The sequence below is a fragment of the Urocampus carinirostris genome, chromosome 9, assembly GCF_059441175.1.
Source record: "Urocampus carinirostris isolate Australia breed hairy pipefish chromosome 9, RoL_Ucar_1.0, whole genome shotgun sequence".
Taxonomy (NCBI): Eukaryota; Metazoa; Chordata; class Actinopteri; order Syngnathiformes; family Syngnathidae; genus Urocampus; species Urocampus carinirostris.
In genome coordinates, this window is record NC_142357.1 from 20156729 (window position 1) to 20176386 (window position 19658).

At 38.3% G+C, this 19658-nt stretch overlaps 2 protein-coding genes and 1 pseudogene across 2 annotated transcripts; 1 reads left to right on the forward strand and 2 right to left on the reverse strand.

Annotated features, from left to right (window-relative positions):
- Positions 1–750: 750 nt before the first annotated feature.
- Positions 751–7779, reverse strand: srp72 (signal recognition particle 72). The gene is made up of 19 exons (XM_088344833.1): positions 7620–7779; positions 7072–7192; positions 6844–6964; positions 5517–5660; positions 5308–5419; positions 5145–5176; positions 4754–4878; positions 4597–4654; positions 4319–4450; positions 4104–4232; positions 3957–4029; positions 3820–3884; positions 3621–3716; positions 3438–3541; positions 2944–3021; positions 2707–2844; positions 2538–2575; positions 2283–2442; positions 751–1181 (listed from the first exon to the last, which is right to left on the reverse strand). The coding sequence occupies exons 1-19, from the start codon at positions 7717–7719 to the stop codon at positions 1010–1012; spliced, it is 1998 nt and encodes a 665-aa protein (XP_088200959.1). The 5' UTR covers positions 7720–7779; the 3' UTR covers positions 751–1009.
- Positions 7780–8901: 1122 nt separating this feature from the next.
- LOC148359548 (U2 spliceosomal RNA) lies at positions 8902–9066 on the reverse strand (annotated as a pseudogene).
- Positions 9067–10359: 1293 nt separating this feature from the next.
- On the forward strand, positions 10360–17863 carry leprotl1 (leptin receptor overlapping transcript like 1). Its single transcript, XM_088344834.1, has 4 exons — positions 10360–10500; positions 12360–12435; positions 13082–13268; positions 16399–17863. The coding sequence occupies exons 1-4, from the start codon at positions 10485–10487 to the stop codon at positions 16513–16515; spliced, it is 396 nt and encodes a 131-aa protein (XP_088200960.1). The 5' UTR covers positions 10360–10484; the 3' UTR covers positions 16516–17863.
- Positions 17864–19658: the final 1795 nt, after the last annotated feature.

Genomic DNA, 19658 nt, shown 5'->3' on the forward strand with positions numbered 1-19658 from the left:
AGTATTAGGTTTTGGAGGATATATTTTAATTCTTACAATGCATTTGTGCCCATATGCAATTTAAGTTTGTGATTTCACCTACAAGCAAACTAAAGCACCAAAACACTACCTTGCCTTTCTCTTTGGTAGGGCCGAGTGTGTCAAAGTCCCCTCAAACGATTCCCAGTTCATATCAATTGAAAATAATTGTTGCTGCGGGGCCCTTTTGCTGAAGCAAGCTTGGGCCAGGGTCTTTAACATTCAAGTTTCAGTTTATATATTGTTGATGACGATGTAGTTTTCCTTCACTTCTAATTTAGACTGATTTAAGTATTTTTTTAACTGCATGCTATATTTAGTACAAAAATAAAACACATGCAAAATCAAATTTGTTTGCGATTTTTTACTTAAAATTTACAAAGCTTTGCTAAAGATGTATTTAAAAGTAGTGTTGGAGACTAGAGATACCCTGCACTTTATCAAGTAATAATTTGTCAATAATTACTGTAATAATAAATTGTTATGAGCACTGTAATATTGACTCAAGAATTGCTGATAGTGCATATGAGAATGATTATGGGTGTTTATAATGCCCCCAAAAGTTACTGTTTGAACAGTTTGCAGATGTCTAATAAGTCCCTTATTTTTCAGATAAAATAAACTTGGGCTATAGTAAAGTGTGTATTCAACCTATCAGTAATGTTAAATTTGACAAAGCTCTATAAGTTGAAACCATGAATTATCAAAAGAATGACACCCATGATGTTTTTATTTATTTATTCAATTGTATCATTTCAATATAATTTGTCTTGTAACATTGTAACGTCACAAGAAAAAAAAAAAAAAAAACTTGCTGAGATGTGTATTTTCATGTCATCAGTACCCCATCACAAGTCCGTTTCGTGCCATATCCTGTTCGGTCAAAGTAAGACTTAAAGTGGAGGGAAGTTGGAGATTTCGTTTGTTTATTAAAATAAAATTGAATGGGAAAGACAATATTTGAACCGGATAACGGTCCTTTCCTTCTATGCTACCAGCCTCCTTTGCCACTCTTTTTCTTCTTCTGTGGTGCTTTTTTGCGCGTGGCTCCAGACGATGCGGGCTTTTGTTGTCGCGGGGGGACCACGTTGGTGGGGGCTGAGCCGGATGCGGAACCTGGTCGGGGAGATGTTGGGGGGCTGCTGGCCGTTTTGCTTGCATCCCTGGCAGATAAAGAATCCCACATTTAATCAGTACAGCGAAATGAACAACACAAAACATCAAGACCGGCTTCCTTTTGACAAGGGCTGCAACTAACAACTATATTAATATTAGACTCAAATTGAAAATTAATAACAATTAAAAACAGTGCTCAATCAGAGACAGAAATCAATAAACCTCATTCCATTTTTGAGTGGACAGGAAAACAAAAGTATTTAAACACATTTTTATCCAAGAACAGGCTCATTAGCAGCAACAGAAAATAAAACAATTTCGTGCACTTTGTGAAGCACATTCAGTGGTCAACTAAAAAGTCTGTAACAAAATAAATTAACAATTCTCAACAGTTTGATTTTAAACGGTTTTAACGACTGATGTTTGTTTTTTGGTCTTCATCCGATTACTTTCAAATATGATTGTCAGGTACAGTCAGGCATAATGCTCAAATCCAAATGTAATTGTATGGCACTTTTCAGACACTCATATGCAACTAAGTGCTGTATAAAAACATTCAATAATTTACAATAAAACAGACAAGAACATGACAGGGGGAAGAATCCAGGAATGTTGAAATACCTATGATTTCTAACTGTACAAAACATGAAAGTAAGAGTATGCAGGGGAAACATTCACATTTTGTTCGAAATTTTTTTCCAACGCCAACCAGCTCCAACATAAAACATTAAAGACAACGCAGGATATGTTGGAAGACAAACTCGCTCTAACTGTATAAAACATGAAACACACACTCTTCTATGGAAAAATATACGCATATACTATGTAAAATGCATGTTATCAAAACCATATTGGCTGAAACATTACTTTAATCTTACAGAGGGGAGTCGGTTTGTTGTATTCAGGCTAAAATGCTCCCAAACTTTAGAAGTTTTAGTATAAATACTTCATTTTGACGCCGTTGTTTCTGTATCTTACAGCTTGAGACAGAGACGCTACTGCGCGTGAGCAACCCTGAGCTCATGCAAGTCGCCTCGCTCTGTCTGGTGACAATGGTCGAAAAGGGACTTAATTGTCAGTTAACCTGTAAATGTTTATTCGACATTGTTAACTACTCGTTGCACTAGTCTTAACTAACATTTACTTACAGCTCTGACGAGGCTCCTGCCATTGCCCCCTGTGTGCCTTTCCCAATCTGCTCCTTCTTCTTCCCCTTCTTCTTGCCTCGGTAATATGAGCGCTCTCTCATAGGCAGCCACCTCTCTGGGTCTGGGGTGGCTTTGGGGTCATAGTTCTTAGGTAGTTTGCCTTTAAGTAAAAAGAGGAAAAATGAGGCGGTAGGAACTTTAGATTATCCAGCTGGTTTCCAAACTGTTTAGTCATCACGAGTGGTCAAAACCAACCCTTCTTTTTCTTCTTCTTCTTTTTAATATCCCCTTTTCTGAAAAAGAAATATAGATATTGTCCTGGGTTGCATTTTTTGAATCCTTCTTTTTAATTCTTGTGCTTTGCACTCTCTTTGATATTTATTTATAGGTAAACCATTTACAGTGGCAAATAACAAATGGTTACCCTTCTTCTTTAGGAAGATTTTCTCCAGGTAATTTGGCTGCTTTTTTCCTGACGTATGTGGCCCCATGTGAGTTCTCCAAAGCGTCCACGTCCACCTTGAAGGTCATTTTGTCGGCTGAAGGGAGATGTTTGCTCAGGCTGCAGAGCAAATGCTAAGGAAAACACAAACTAAAAAGAAAAAAACAACTCATGCTCGCCAACCTGAAAGGGAAAATGTGATAAGCTTTTGAAAGATACGATTTGGCTTTCTCAGTGTCCACCAGGGAGTAAGCAGAGATTAGCTGCGCCAAGTTGTGAATGTCCTTTGGGTTTTGCCTGAAAAAAAAAAAGAATTAAACTTTAAACAGTTCAAACCCAAAATAGAAGATTACATCTATTATTGGACATGACATTTATTAAGACACCAAAAAACTGTCGTTTCTGTTAAGGCAACCACCAAAAACTGAGTAATTTTGAGAATTTTGTGTTTACGAAAGAATATGCACATACAATATTTGTGTAAGCAATAATACATGTAGAATTTTTGATCTAATTAAAAGTAGTGGATTGGTAAAAGTGGTAATTGGTCTGCATTTACATATCACTTTTCAAGTCAATGAATCCAATCAAACTCAAATATTTTCAGCTAAAAAACAACTAAAATATTTACTTATTATGTGAGTTATATTTACATAGTACATTTGTGCTTTGTGGGTATAAAGCATCTATTTTTGCCCGCAGTATGAACTCACTTCCACAACTGCTCCAGATCACTAATAGCTTCCTTTTTCCGGCCATACTTCAGCTTGAAATTGGCAGCTTCTCGTACTAGAGCCAAGTGGGCTGTTGACTGCGCCTGTGGATGATGATCAGAAGGAATCAAATGACACCACTTTATGCAGGAAAGGAAACAAAACATTTAAGAAGGAACAAACCTGTTCGGACTGATAATGCTCGATGGCTTGTCTGAAAACGTCAATAGCGCCGTCAATGTCTTCTTCATGTGAGTACATCGACACCAAAGCAGACACCTGAAGAGTCATCATTGTGTTTAAACAAGGGTTTTATGAACATGCTCGATAAAGCCTTGAAATGTTGGAAGTCAGACCAGTCTGTGCTTGAGTGGTTTATTACCATGCCTGCTTTGTGCTTGAACTCTTCGATGGACCTTAGTACATCGCAGGCCTTTGTGACGTGCCCTGCGCACCAGGAAAAAGAAAATTGTCATTATCGTACAACAAGCTGCCAAGTGATTAAATACCGATCCGTACCTTGAACCAAATAGAGCTGTGCCATCGTCAATTTGATGCCCGACGCACTTTCTGGATGTTTATCAGAGAATTTCTGCAGACAAAAGAGGGAACTTTTTTTTATCATCTCAACAGGTATCATACTTGTGACCCAAAAACCTGACCTACTTGGAGTAACTCAAGCGCTTTGCTGTGCTGCTTTTCCCTGCACAATTGAGCCACGTGGATCAGGACCGCTCTTGAATGACCCGGGTTTTGAGACTGAAGACTGGAAGCCAGCTTTCTGCACTGGTCACCCTGTTAGATGGCGAAACAAATCCAATTAAATAATATAAAACGAAAACAAAGGACATCACAATGAATTCAGAGATATCTAAACTCACTTGGTTAGTGTACATAGCAAGCAATGCTGTGTTGAATTCGATGGTCTGCAGCTGTTTTTTGGCCAACTTGTATTCAACCCCTTTCGTGTTTGTCAGCTTCACCTTTTTCTTGGAGTCAAACACATTTTGGTCCTATGGAAAAACACTTTCATTAATGGGAAAGTTGGCCTGGAATTGTCGTCTTTTTTATGATCATTCAATGAAATGCTGCTTATAATCTAATGTCTGCTTTTCTGTAACCTTCCAAAATAAAATTAACAGGATTGCCATATGCCCACCTTGTTTATTGAGATGATGTTGTTGGCAGTCACAGCAAGCAGGCCTACATCGGAAGGTCTGAACCAAGCAAAAGCAACCACCGCACATTGAATAAAAACACACAAACTCAATGCAAACACAGACTTTTTTCTTTCCCAGTAGATAAATTAAGCTTACTTGAGCTTGATGACCTGATTGTAGAGCTGTAAAGCCTCATCTGTACGACCCTGCAACTGCATCACGTACGCCATTTGAGAATGGATGACAGCCAGCTCTGACTCTATGTCCTCCTCAGTCATGTCCTGCAGGAGGCAACAGCATTATGACGAAAGGGAAACAAAAGGAGAAAAAAAGCATGGGGAAAGACTAGTACGAATGTAGTAAAATCTGACAAGTAGCTAACTCATTTACTGTAGGAAAATAATACAAAGCCCTAAATGATTCCACAACTGGTATAAATAGCTATCAATTGCATTCTCTTAAATTGGGAAAAAAATGGCATTTGTTCACTGCCACAAGTCAGCAATAATAAATATTAGCACAAATACCAAAGAAAAAAACAACTCACTGAATCATCAGCCAGTGACAGTCGGCAAAGCTCTGAAACACAAAAAAATAAAACAACCTTTGAAACCTCAATCAACTCTCACTTAATATTTTCCCGTTAAAAAATAATTTTATATATATATATATTGATCAAAAGCTGCACCCAGAAAAGGAATAAGCCTGACCTTCAGCTTGTTGAAGTTTATTAAACGCTGCTGTTAATTGACCCAGGCCAATCAACATGCAGGAGGCATTATAGCACAACTCATACGTTGTCTCAGGAAGACCCAAGTCTTCCTGCAGAGTAAAATAAACAACAACAAAATATTAACAAAAGCCTTGGTTCAGCAAAATTCCAAACGAATGTGAGACCCTTAGGTCTTTGAATGCTTACCAATGGAGCCTTGTCCCACTGGCTCATGGCAGCCACGACAGCTGCGAGGTTAGTTTTGCGCTCTTCTTCGTACTCATCCTGGGAATTTCTGATCAAGTCTTTGTAGACAGACTTGCACTCATCGTAGCGCTCAAGTCTATACAACTGGACAAAGAACAAAATATATATGTACTTGCATGATGTTGGTTTTGTTTAGATGCAAATAAAAAAAATAAAAGAACAATAAGGCTTTATTCACCAATTGTTTTCAAATGGTTAGATGTTTTACATAATTTACAATACAGTATTAAACGTTTTACTACATTTCTAACACAAGTAAGTAAGAATAAGAACATTAAATTACAAGTTTATTAATCAGTTAAAGAACATATTTATTTGTGGATAACACGCACCTGTGTATAATACCAACCACTATTTTGATTAAAAATCTATCAAATTTATTACACTTTTCCTTAACTCAAACTTAGCATGCAAGTGAAAAACGTGTTGAGTAAGAGCGGCCATGATAGAATTTCATTTATTGACAGTGCAAATAATGAACATAAAACCAAAATAGATTTGACAATATTAATTTATTGTTCTTCAAAGTCATATTCAAAGAGGTGTTTCCTTTGTCGTGCTTTTTGGGGTTTTTTATTTATTTTCAGGACAACGTTTTGTTTTTTTCAGTCTCAAATATTAGTCGCGAGCATGACAAATTTTAGGCTAGCTACCCGGTTTCCGTATATTACAGCATGATCTGCAACTTTGAGCTTAAAAGAAGGGTCTTATGGAGAACGTTTCCTCATCACAGCCCAAGTTGCCATCTAACCGAAAGATATTGGTAGTTGTGCAAAACAGAGGCCAGAAAAGAAATAAAAAGGTGCCTTGCCTCTGCGCACGTGTCATCAAGAATAACCGTAGTTATTCTAAGATGACTGTAGGTGTCTTTTAGATAGATAGATAGATAGATAGATAGATAGATACTTTATTCATCCCCGAAGGGAAATTCACTTTTCCAGCAGCATCCCTAAGCTGAGAACAATCGAAAATAACTGAGAACAATCGAAAAATAACACGGGGACAAGAAATGTGGTTGCATTCAATGTTTTGCAACAGTGATCACTTATATCTTTGACTGATCAAGCATTGCGCGAAAACAATATAAACCTGACCCTACCGTAACACATTGTGTCTAACCCACCCAAACCTGGAGTTATGTGGTTGTAAAAAATGAATAGATACGTGTTCATGCACAATAAATATGGTACTTTATTATAGTTTCCTGCTGGCAATTTTGAGCCATTTTCTAGTTTCCCTGACGTGCAATTGAATCAAGAAGCCTCACCACTTGACCGTAGAGCTCTTTCAACTTGTCCGTTTGCTCCGGAGCACTTTCAATGGTCTTCAGAGAACTCTCAACTCTGTTCAAACGGTACTCGCAATAGGCTTTCTCAAAAACAAGCTCACTGGAAGAGGATTTTTAAAAAGACAAGGTTGGGGCTACACTGAATGACATACATTTTCAAACGTAGACAAACATTTGATGCATCCATCTCAGATGGTCGTGATTTACCTTCCAATTATCTTGTTGTGACTGTTGATGACATTTAAAGCTTCCTTGAAGGTGCCATTCTGAATAAGGCACACAATTTTACAGTGAAGGGCCGTTACATCATCCTTATTTACTTGCAAAACTGAAAAAAGAGTAGAAAAGGGAAGCATGTTACAAATTATTTGAAGAAGCGACAAAAGTACTTTTAGAGCGCGGGAATGCTTTTAGTGTGTCCAAAAATAAACTACGAGATGTCATGGATTGGACACGTCACTACGATAAGACAACAGTACAGTGCATTATTGCATAAGGATACATCTACATGTCAGGTTACATATATGGAATGAGAATCATATAAACGCAAACACATATATGCAGAATCAAGCAAAGAAAAAAACGTCCGGTTTATTTAGGGCACGTAGCCTAGCCACATGCTAACAGCTGGCCGGGAGTTGAACTACTCACTAGCTTGGAGCCACGGAGCGCGACTGACAGGAGCTACAAGTTAGTCCACGCTCAAGCCACGAGTCAGAAACATGTCCAGTTTCACTATTAGAAATGACACTTACTTTTTGTTAGCGCTTTTAAGGCTCTTGTGTAGTCTCCATTCTGTCCGCAGCGGTTCACTTCAGTCCACAGCAGCGCCGTGGACGGCCCGCTGCTCGCCATCTTTGATGAGTGGACCACTGGAAGCCGGAACTAGATGGTGCACTTCCGGATGAAAACAAACTTGAAAACTTATTTCAGAATAATTTGCATTAAAATGATTTATATTGTAATTGTTGTGTTTGTCTAAAATATCCGCCAACGAGTTGGTGCAATGTTTTTAATGTTAGTCGATTGACGACGGTGTTTCAGTTTTACCAGCTTAACACATTTAAAACCACACCTGACAATTTTACGAATACGTTTTTTTCTTATAAAATGCATACCAGTTTTATGCGAAATAGTTAAGAACAAAACCTTTTTTATTAAAAAAAAAGAACGATCTCGTTTTTGGCTCAATTTGGATCGTCTCGGTCACCGGTAGCAGAACAACATCATTGTTGCTATAATTCATGGTATTAATTCCGTCTTTTTGGCCACACGTTTTTAAATAAAAAAGTGAATTTGAGAAAAATAGCTTTCGATTAGTGAACCTTCTGCTCTGCCTTCCTCACTCTCATACTGAAAGGGAGAGTTTTCAGCCATGTCGGAAAATCACATACATTGGGAACTAATACATCACTGTTGCGATTTAAACCAAATTGTGACAGTTTACATTACTGAGTAAAAACATCTGTAAAACTGATTAATTCTGCGAAATCGTATAATAACCAACAGTAAACTTTCTGCAAGAGGGAATGTAACGAAGAAAGATGCCAAAAAAATGTGTTGTTTATTTGATAGATAAATGGTAAATGGTCTGCATTTATATAGCGCTTTTCAAGTCAATGAAAACCTACCAAAGCACTTTACAATGTGCTTCACACTCACCCATTCATAACACTCACTCACACACCAATCGGGAGTCAGCCATGCAAGGCGCCTACCTGCTTGTTGGGGGCATTAGGGATTCAGTGTCTTGCCCAAGGACACTTCGACATATAACACGGAGGAGCCGGGAATCGAACCTGCAACCTCTTGATCCCAAGACGAGTGCAAAATAAATTTGATGCACAATTTATTTTAGTTTTTATCCTACATGGGGTTTTGGGGTTTTTAAGGGTTATTGATCTATCTTCGTTATTCATTATCCATTATCCGTTATCGGTCAGTTCATAATACGCTTCAAAGCCTAGGAGCCGGGACACTTACTCTCAGCCAAAAGGCCAAGCTAAGGTCCTAGCCCTCAAGCCTTGCTGCGATCATTGCGAATGCACCGTTCCCGGAGGTACTGCAATACCGGGCCGATGCGTGGAGTGTACAGAGCAAGCTCATATTCCATCTCCGAAATGCAAAAATCAAAGATAGTGACTTCATAGAAAGTACACAAAAGGCCAAGCTAAGGACTTAGCATCAAGGCCAAGATAGGACACAATTCTAAAGCCACTAAGGCCAAGCTAAGGACCTAGCTAGTACACTATCCATGGTCATTCTTCCCATGAGTAGCCCAAATAGGTGCTGCATCGTGATTGTAAGAGTTATTATCGCTTATTAAGGGGAACTGCAATCATCAATAAGGGTAACAATTTGCCGAGGTTGCCAGTTATAATAGGCGATATATTCATCCGTTTGGATTCGATTTTGGCAACATTGTTGTTCTACAGCACAGGTGTCAAACAGGCGGCCCGCGGGCCAAATCAGGCCCGTTAAGAGATTGAATTTGGCCCGCGAGACAACACTCAGAGAAGCGCAAGAGAAAAACAAGCTGCAGGTTGAAATATGTCAACTTGATGTTGCCAAAGCCAGGTGCCTCGAACAAAGACGCCGTACTTGTATTTCTCTCTCTCTCTCTCTCTCTCTCTCTCTCTCTCTCTCTCTCTCTCTCTCTCTCTCTCTCTCTCTCTCTCTCTCTCTCTCTCTCTCTCTCTCTCTCTCTCTCTCTCTCTCTCTCTCTCTCTCTTTTCCACCCTTTTCTCCTACTCTCTCTCTCTCTCTCTTTTCCACCCTTTTCTCCTACTCTCTCTCTCTCTCTCTTTTCCACCCTTTTCTCCCACTCTCTGTCTCTCTCTCTTTCACTCTCTGTGTCTCTCTTTTTCTCTTCCTTTGTTGCTCTTTGTTTCTTTCTTTCTCTGTGTCTTTTTAACTTCTTTGGCTCCAACTTCTTTTTTCCTTTTCTCTCTTTTCTCTTTCTCTCTTCCTACCCTTCACGCTTTCTTTTCTCTTTTCTCTCCTTCTGTCTTTATTCTTCTCTTTGGATTTCTTTCTTCCTCTCCCTTTCTTTTCCCCCTCTCTCACGACTTTTTATCTCTTGTTTCTCACATTCTCTCCATCTCTCTCTCTTTCTTTCTTTTTCCTGCCCTCTCTCCTTTTCCCTCCCTCTTTCTCTTTTTTTTTTTATCTCTCTTTTTCTTTCTCTTTAATCTACTAGTCCGTTCCCGACAGAATGTTTGTTCTATCATGTGCCCCCCGAGTTAAAATGAGTTTGACAACCCTGTTTTACAGTGTGGTACTGTATTGCGTATTTCCTAATGGTAGCATTGTCACGTCGGTCAGGTGCAGAAAAGTTCCAATCAGAGGTGCTCTTTCACAGCTACAGACCCTAACCTATTTTAAAGCTCTCGAGAAATGACTATCAGGATGTTATCACATATCTGAATTTTATTAAAACCCATAACAAACGTTAGAGTCGTGGAGCAAGTCAGAATTTCTCAGAAAATCGACAGTCTTTGAATGCATCACGACTGAAACCGATATGTTCCGGGTTCCGACGCAGTCCTGAAGCGGATGCAAGATTGCGAACTGTTGTCATCTGGCCCGGCTGGAGTGTAACGATCCTTTGTCCAGGCGAGATGGCAGGGATTAAAGGTGCGATATTAGACATGTTTTCCCATTAAATAGCAAGAAACGATAAATGGAAAGAATAATCTGTTGCGTTTGCTTGGTGCAATGCGTTTGAGCCTTAAGCAAGCATTTTAAGCTAGTTTCTGTTTTAAGTGTAGCTTAGGGCCGATTGTCATTAGCATTAGCTCACATTGTTTTTCGCCGTATATTTATTGGTGTCTAATTCCGAACAATGGAGTCAAATATTGTTGTAATGCTTAAAAGCATTATCTCGTGTAACGTTGTCGCTTTTTATCAACAATGTACGCCCTGGCCATCGCCAATAGGCTAAAGCTAATAATAGCCTAAGTTGGGCGATTACGTGCCAATGAGGTCATCCAAATCATTGTGTTGGTGGAAAAATGTGACGTTTTGTACATTTAAATGCATCAGTAACGTTTTTTGGTTTATTATTGTCGAACAAAAACTCAGCTGATTAGTCACATGGTATGTAGCCTGGGGGTTCTGCTTATTGTTCAAGGGGCGATCGCATGTTAGGCGTGTAAAACCTTTCTGTTGATGTCATATCAGTCAAAGGTATTTTGGTTATTACCTATGTTTACTGTTGATTTTGACTATTTTTGTGTATTGTCCCCAAAACAATATCCAACGCAGCCTGGTCCTCCTGGAAAGGGGATTACTTTTTTGTGGCCCCTTGATTTTCCTTATGCTGGGGTTTTTAAGTTTTTCCTTGCCCACATGCAGGTTCCAGATCTGGAGGTTGTAACTGTGGCCTGTGCTGTCTCCTTTGAGACATTTTATGATGAAGGGCTATACAAATAAATGTGACTTGAATTGCGACTTTTGTGATTGACAGCAGCAGGTACACAAATTAAGTCAAATTTATTTGTATAGCCTTTAAACAATAATTCTCAAAAGGGCTTCACCGACCATCATTACAATACCCCCCTGATCTAAAACCTACATGAAGGTAAGGTCACATTTGAAAAAAATATATTAATGGAAAAATTCAGAATGAATTGTCATCTTTGTGACAACGTGGGTTTCTTGTGTATATATTTGTCTGAGTTGTTATCTGGAACTATTGTTTAAAAACAATGTATTATTGCAATGTTTACCATTTTTTTTGAGCCAAGGTACATTTTTTTAATTCCCCCAAATCTCAAGCCTTTGGAAAATATTGAAAAAAAAAAATCCTGGCTCCTGTTTCATGTTTTTTCTTTAAAGGTTAAATTATGATGTTGCCTGAATTGACATTTAAAGATTTTGCGATCACTCTGGCACAAAAGGTAACACACATTAATCATTTTGGTAAATAATTGTGCTGTAATTTCTGATGTATCTATATTTTTAACCTGTTTTTCACATTTTACTTTACTTTTACTACTTTTATCTTGTTATTTTCCTCAAAAATAAAAAATATATACTTAAAACACGTAAGAAATATCTACCAGTGAGACAAAAAAATGTGTTACCTGTTTTTTTTTTAAAGTAAAATAAAAACTTACCCAAACTTCCCTAAATTAAGTGCAGGAATTTTTAAAATTTGATATATTTTGTAGTTTTTCCACTGCAATCTTGCAGCTTTAATGAAAAAAAAAAATGTTTTTATATAGACTGTACTACCTCATGAGCAAATAATTTGTTTATGAGAAAGATATCTCCTGCCACCTACCGTTATGAATGAATGTTAAAGTTATAAAAAAAAAAAGCCAGATGAACAATGGAATGTTTTTTTTTTGAAAAGATAGAACTGAGCAATTTTTTGCGGCACACTAGACAAGGTCTCGTGTCAAACCGGTACAAAGTCTTTTCTATGTTCAACATACAATCCAATTTCTTTTCATATACATTTCTAACAGATTGTTCCTCCTTTCTTCTAGCTCTGATTGCATTGTCCTTCGGAGGGGCCATTGGCCTCATGTTCCTCATGTTGGGGTGTGCACTCCCTGTTTATGAGTAAGGAAGCTTTGCTTACATATTTAGTTTATGCTACTTGAGTCCGCTCAAGATGACTTGATTTATTAATAAAATAGAACATTTCTAAGTGAAAAAGTCAACTTTTAGACTATTGCTCAGTGGTGTTATTATGAGTGAACATTAAAAAACACCTATTGCAAGCTGTACTCTGACGACTTTGAATGTATCCCTCCTCGAGCCGTAATTTGCATATTCCTTGTTCAGTACTGATTAGTTTATAGTGTAGTAGACACTCAAAATATGAAAAGTAGACATCAATGAATTTTGAATTTGTAAATCGAACAAGAGATGACTGTAAGGAAACCCTCAAGAAGCAATATTCCAACCTATGCTAAAGGTTCTCCCCAAGCCCTTTCTTGTTATTAAATCTCCTAGGTTACAAAAAGCAGATCAGCCCCAAAAGGTGTGGGAATCAAAGAACAGCAACATGATTGGTTAACAGTGACAATGCTGTAAACAGTGCATAATAGTCAAAATAACAAACAGCCGTGGCATCCTATGCAATTTCTTTTGCAGGTGCCTGATAGTAAAAGCAAAGCTACTGTTTGTTCTTTATTATAGGCACACAGAATAAACAGGTAAAATGTTGCAATGCACCTCTCATACAGTATCTTTTTATGCACAGCAAATACTGGCCGCTGTTCCTCCTCTTCTTCTATATCCTCTCCCCGCTCCCATACTGCATCTCACGACGGGTTGTGGACGACACCGATTCAGCCAGCAACGCCTGCAAAGAGCTGGCTATCTTTCTGACGACGGGTGTCGTCATCTCAGCGTTCGGCCTGCCTATCGTCTTTGCGCGAGCTGAAATCGTAAGTAGACTCGGTCTTGCAAATGTTTAAAGATGTTACCGTTTGCGGTACTGTTGAAAAGTGTCACTGCATATAGTTTCGGACTACAGACAGACCTGATTAAAAGCCGCATGTTCAAATTCAAGAATAAAAATCAATTTTGTCTCCGTACGACCCGCGCTGGTTTTAAAGCGGCAAGCTCAAACAGCCATAAAAGTGAACAAATTCAGGCCCATTCCCTACATTTTAAGCGTGGCGCACACCTGGCGGAAACCACTTGGGGAATTTGGTGTCAACGCCTTTGACTAATGCACACCCGACACAATTTTCAACCGCATTCTCTGTTCTGCTCAGAGTTGTTTACATCACATATTTTCGGATCATATGACCATTCAACATGACCGAAAGAAAACATTCATGAGTGCTACGCCGGTAAAATGTGAGCCCTGTGTTTATAGACAACAGAGCCAAGGCAACCTTACTGTGGAGAATAGTGTCAGATTGCAACACAGACGTGTCTTTTTGTGCTGTTGTCATTGGTGTGCTGCAGTAATGGACCAAATTGTAATCGCTTGTTATCGTTCCTCAAGGATTAAAGGAAACTTCAGCGACAACATTGACGTTAATGATACAAAAAGAGAAGTTTTTCACAAACAACTTCCATTGCTTTTCAATTAGGATTTACGATTTGGGGACTTGTTTTGTGGGTGATAAAGTTGAAACATCATGACTACGTTGTAAATAATGAATAACTCACTCTGCATCTGCAGATGCTCAGCACAGTATTGCATTACATATTTGCTCCTTTTTAATAAAAGCATCAAAAGATAGGCAATCCTCCGTTATGAAAAATGTCCATGTAACGAGAAAAAAATTACTGGAAGTCTTGACCTGATGTTTTTGTTCGTTTTTGCTAATACTGTCACTAACTTTATTGTTTTGAGCTGAGGTGTGTGCCAAATCAGAATAATTTGTTCCACTATAAACCTCTGGCATGAGGCAAGAGAATTGTGTGTGCATGGGTAAGTGTGAAGCACATTGTAAAGCGCTTTGGGAGGTCTTCATTGACTTGAAAAGCGCTATATAAATGCAGACCATTTACCATTTAATATGCTACATACTAATTGTGTTAGGGATATTTATTATAAAATGTGAACATTTGGCCTCCCCTAACTAGTCATATCTTTACATACAAATTGTCTACTTAGAGGTGATCTTTGGATTAGTCTACTTGAACATGTGCAGCACACTAAAAAGTTGGAGAATGTAGAAAGACCCTTGATGTGCAGAGAAAAATACATTTTAAACAATTACCAAAGAAAGAGGACCTCTGCAAAAGCATTGGGGCTTACTGCTGCTTCAAAATCTTTGAAGTTCTTTTCAAAGATGGACACTAGGTGGTGGTAAAGTTCCCAATTACCGTATTTTCCGCACTATAAGGCGCACCGGGTTATAGGACGCACCCCGAAAAAATAGTTCTTGGTCCTATTTTTGACATACATAAGACGCACCTGATTATAAGGCGCTACAACAGGAACGTCGACAAAACAGTCAGATAGTTCAGTCAAACTTATTACCCCCTTAACATTCCCAAAGCTTGCAAAGACGCAAATACGTGTCGAGAACACGTGCGGATGCGGTGTCCGTACGATGTCACTCAAATGCATCGTTCCATCATTCGCAAGGTTAAAGTCTTGGGATCCAAGAAATGCCATCCATTCCTTAGTTTCTATTTTCTTTTTTCCTCGCAACTTTAGTGTATATATGACAATAAACTCTTGGAATTGAGTTTAATTTAAAAATAGACACTCCATTCCATCCATTGTCTGCACCGCTTATCACAGAAACATCGAGTTCAGTCTGAAACGAGATACAGGGATAATATAGAAAGCCGTAGTAGCTCACCGAAGTCGTTGTGTTCATAATAATGTGCAGCCGTGGTCCTCTTATATCCGTGAGTTAAGTAAATCCAGGAGAATAAAATACTTACAAATACAAAATAGTAAAAAAATGCTTTCTGTATGCCGTCAGCCACGTGCTATACGCATTCATCTTTTTCGGCCAATTGCAGGCTTTGTTTTGCCGTTTAAGCCAATGCCAGCCTGTAAATGACAAAAAGGATCCGCCTCTTGACCTCCGAATAACTTTAGCCAATAGTGATCGATTCAACTGATGATTGACACGTCTTTTTGGGCCAATTGCAGGCTTTGTTTTGCCGTTCAAGCCAATGCCAGCCTGTAATCGATAAGAAGGATCCTCCCCTTGACCTCTGAATAACTTTAGCCAATAGTAATCCATTCAAATGATGATTGACACATTGGTTAGCCAATGAAACGCCGGTAAATAAATCCCAGCATACACCGCGGACTACTTGGCGTTCGGGGGAAAATCTAGTCGGCGGCGGAAAGTTAGTTGCAAGACTTTGCGAATTAATATTGATCCATAAATAAGGCGCACTCTATTATAAGGTGCATGGTCAGCTTTTGAAAAAAAATAAAGGCTTTTAGGTGCGCCTTATAGTGCGGAAAATTTGGTACCTCTTATACCAGGGGTGGCGAACAAGTTTGACACCAAAATTTTTTTTTTTTGTGAGAGTCAAAGTGCTACGCCACGCACTGACCAGCATTAGACATAACCTACGCAGATGATTAGCAGTCAGTTATGTGTCCGTAGCAGCATAAAAAAACAAATCTGCCAAATTAATTTCAAAATATTATTTCTTATTTGTTATTAACTCTGATGGATTCAAGTGTGTTTTAATTGGGGAAAAAAAAACTAAACACGAAACGAGGCAAAGAGCCTCAGTATTTGGAAAATATGATGAGGAAAAGAGCCGCATTCTTATTTGCCAAGAGCCGCATGCGGCTCTAGAGCCGCGTGTTCGCTACCCCTGTCTTATACGAATTGTATTTCTCCTGTAATGTTGTCAAAATATACTGTACGTGCATACCGCTGTCGTTTACACAAACTAATACATCAAAGACTTATTCAGTATCACGTTTCCAATCAATGAATATATGTCTAGCATTGTGATTACTGTATTTTCCAGAATATAAAATGCACCTAAAACTCAAAAACTTGACTAAATTTATACAACAATAGTTATATTTGAGTGTGCCGAAAAAAGGGAAACATCTGCTTACGTTTGCAGATTGCCTGGGGGGCGTGTGCACTCGTCTCGACGGGCAACATCGTCATTTTTGCAACCATCCTGGGCTTCTTCCTCGTCTTCGGTTCCAATGATGACTTCAGCTGGCAGCAGTGGTAAACCAGCAGTGATGAGGAGTCTGAACAGTTTTTATTATTGTTAATATTATTATTATTATTATTTTCATCATTATTATAATAATTATTAGCATCATTATTGATGGTCTTATTTTTTGGTCTTTGTTGCTATTATTTATAGTAGTCATTGAAGCTGTGCAATACATTTTGTTATATCCTGCCCTGCTTTTCATTGAACTGACATAAAGTTGTTGTTTTTTTTTTTTTTTTTTAGTTTTTTTTTTTAACTGTTCTTTTCTAGAAATTTGTAGTCCGATATTTCTTCCATGTCATTTATTTTGATGTTTGCGTGTTTGAAGCCAAACTGCCATTGACTACAGCTTGCAATGCTGTGAAAAAGGACATTGCTTGAATGTCTCAGAAATATCTTGTCCTTACAATGTCAATTGATGTTCACATGATTTCCAATACATTCTCTTCAGTCCAACCAGGTGGCAGAGTAATCTCACCCTTTGCTGGTTTTGCCAACTCCTAGCACTCTTTCAACAATCTAAGCAGGGGTGAGAATCACAAAATATCTTGCAGAATTATATCATTTGTTGCAATATTTTGGTGTAAAAACATGCATAAATAACTGATATTCATTCTTGTTTTTTTAATCAACTTTTACGTCCAAATATTAAAATCATTCTATAAATTGTGTCTCTCTTTTGGACATTTGTGGAGATTTAGCGGACTGCGGACGAATGGCGCATACACAGAATCAAAATTCACATAACTTTGTTAATGTTTTTCCACACTTGGCCTGGTTGGCACCGAAAGGAAATAACTGTATTCAAGTAAATGTTCCAAAACAACCGAATTATAATATTTTCTTCTATTCAGATTGTAAAATTTTACCCCATTCCTGGTGTATGGGATTTGAATAAAAATGGGTGCCATATCCGAAGCTTTTTTTTCTGATCAGAAAAAAAGAACCAAGTACAAACATTCAATTATCAAAATCTCTAAGGAAGTTTATCTAATCCATTCATTTTTAAAATGTTATTCTGACATCAGTGATAAACTGAAAGCATTGATTTGACTAAGCATTCCTCGGATGAATGCCGTTCTGAAAAACTGATTTTTTTGTTTTCAATTACTAATACTTTTGATTTGATACAAATGAGCTGACATGATACAATACAACAACTAATATTTTGCTTTTGAGTTTGCTGCTCATAGTCTGGCCATATGTGTTGTGCCGCGATAGCTTGGACCTCACACTGTTACCTGGTAATTGCTTCCACACTGGCATTGTTGGATTCATTTCTTTTCCTCAACAGGCTGATGATCAGTGCTCTTCTATGTCGTTTTTTTATTTTTAAATAAACGCCATTTTGGGGATATCATGTGCGCCCTGTTCATTTATTTGGGGTTTGTTTTACCGTGTTGTCTTGAAGCAGAGGATACAAACTGATCGTTTAGTGTCTCCGGTCTTGTACTGTATTGTAAATTGATTTTAGCTTAGAAGTATTAACTTAAGGATAAATGCACATTATTGGGGCAGCACGGTTGCTGGCTGAATAGCATGTCTGCCTCACAGTTCAAAGTTCCTGGCTTCAAAGTTTTCATGTTCTCTCCATACCTTTGTGGGTTTTCGCCAGTCACTCTGGTGTCTTCCCACGTCCCCAAAAACATGCATTGTCTCTAGGTATGAGTGAGTGTGTGAATAGTTGTCTTTTTCCATTTGCCTTGTGACTGGCTGGCAACCAGTCCAGGGTGTCTCCTCCTCTCTGCCCAAAGACATCTAGAATTGGCTTTTGTAACCCGTGTGAGTACAAGTGGCTAGAAAACGAATAGATGGATAAATGATCATTATTGATAGATACAACAGCCTGGCAAACTAGATAATTCATTTTTAATTAAGAACGACTAAAATCTCCCTAATATTAATGAAGGTAATTGATCAATTTCTCTCTTTTTTAAAATGGGATAGCATTTCAAAGGGACACTGTATAATATTTGACCACTAGATGTTGCTGTGTTGTGTAGTGCACTTGTCACCAACCTTTTTGAAGCTAAGTTATTGGCATGAAGGGCTACAATTTTGATATATATTTCTAAAATAACTTGTTACTATGTTAAGGTTTTAATATTTACAAGTTAAGTCAACCACTAAAACATAATGTCAGTTAGAAATCAAATTTACTAGAAAATCGCAATGACCTGTCATTGGTGAATATTTTCAAAACGTGTACGCAGGCTACTCAGGTATTCTCATGGGGCTGCATTGGAGATGCCATGTTTAGTGCAACCAAAATCAAATGCTAAAAAGTACAAGGAAGAATAAAAACTATTGACTCAAAATAGAATAGTATAGAATAGAATATACCTTTATTGTCATTGTTACAAAATGGGTTAACATATTGTAACAACGAAATTGGGCATGACACTCCAGTTTTACATTCACAGTGAGGTATGAGCCAAAAAGATAAAGGAACAAAGGAAGATAAGGTTATAAAACAAGGGGGATAAGGCTATAGTTATAATTTACATGGTATTTACACAAGAAATGTCGGCATGTGGGATGTTACATACAGTGTTGTCGTGATACCATTGGTATCGTAAGGGTTGTGCAATATTGCATTTGGTGCAAAGTCATCATAGTGCAAAAAATAGTCAGCATATGCATTGGTGCAAACATAGACATCATAGTGCAGAAAAAGGAAATGGTCAGACATTGTGCAAGGTGAGCAGTAAACATAGTGCAGTCAACATGTGCAAGAACATGGACATGAGTACCATTATATTCGTATGAGGTAGTGTTGGCACAAGTTTTCAGTTTTTTTTTTGTGCGGTGTCTGTTTTGAGCAGTGGAAAAACATAGTGCAGACAGCATGTACGTGAGTACCATTTTACATTTGTGTGAGGTAGTTTTTTGCAACAGTTTTCAGTTTTTTTGTGCGGTGTCTGTTTAGGGTGGTAATGGCTGTGGGGAAGAAACTGTCTCTGAGTCTGTTTGTTTTTGCTTTGTGTGACCTGTAGCGCTTGCCGGAAGGCAGCAGGTCGAGGAGGTGGTGGCCGGGGTGAGAAAAGTCCTTGATGATGTTTTCTGCTCTGCTGAGGTAGCGAGAGCAGGCAATGTCCTCCAGACTGGGCAGAGAGCAGCCGACGATCCTCTGGAGCTTTTTCCTGTCTGCTGCT

Coding starts and splice junctions, on each gene's coding strand:
- srp72 (XM_088344833.1), bottom strand. CDS start 7,719: ATGGCGAGCAGCGGGCCGTCCACGGCGCTGCTGTGGACTGAAGTGAAC. Junction 4,655..4,753: donor AATCAGGTCATCAAGCTCAA/GTAAGCTTAATT, acceptor TGCTTGGTTCAG/ACCTTCCGATGTAGGCCTGC. Junction 2,443..2,537: donor GAAGAAGAAGAAAAAGAAGG/GTTGGTTTTGAC, acceptor TTTTACTTAAAG/GCAAACTACCTAAGAACTAT.
- leprotl1 (XM_088344834.1), top strand. Junction 12,436..13,081: donor TGTGCACTCCCTGTTTATGA/GTAAGGAAGCTT, acceptor TTTTATGCACAG/CAAATACTGGCCGCTGTTCC. Junction 13,269..16,398: donor TCTTTGCGCGAGCTGAAATC/GTAAGTAGACTC, acceptor TTACGTTTGCAG/ATTGCCTGGGGGGCGTGTGC.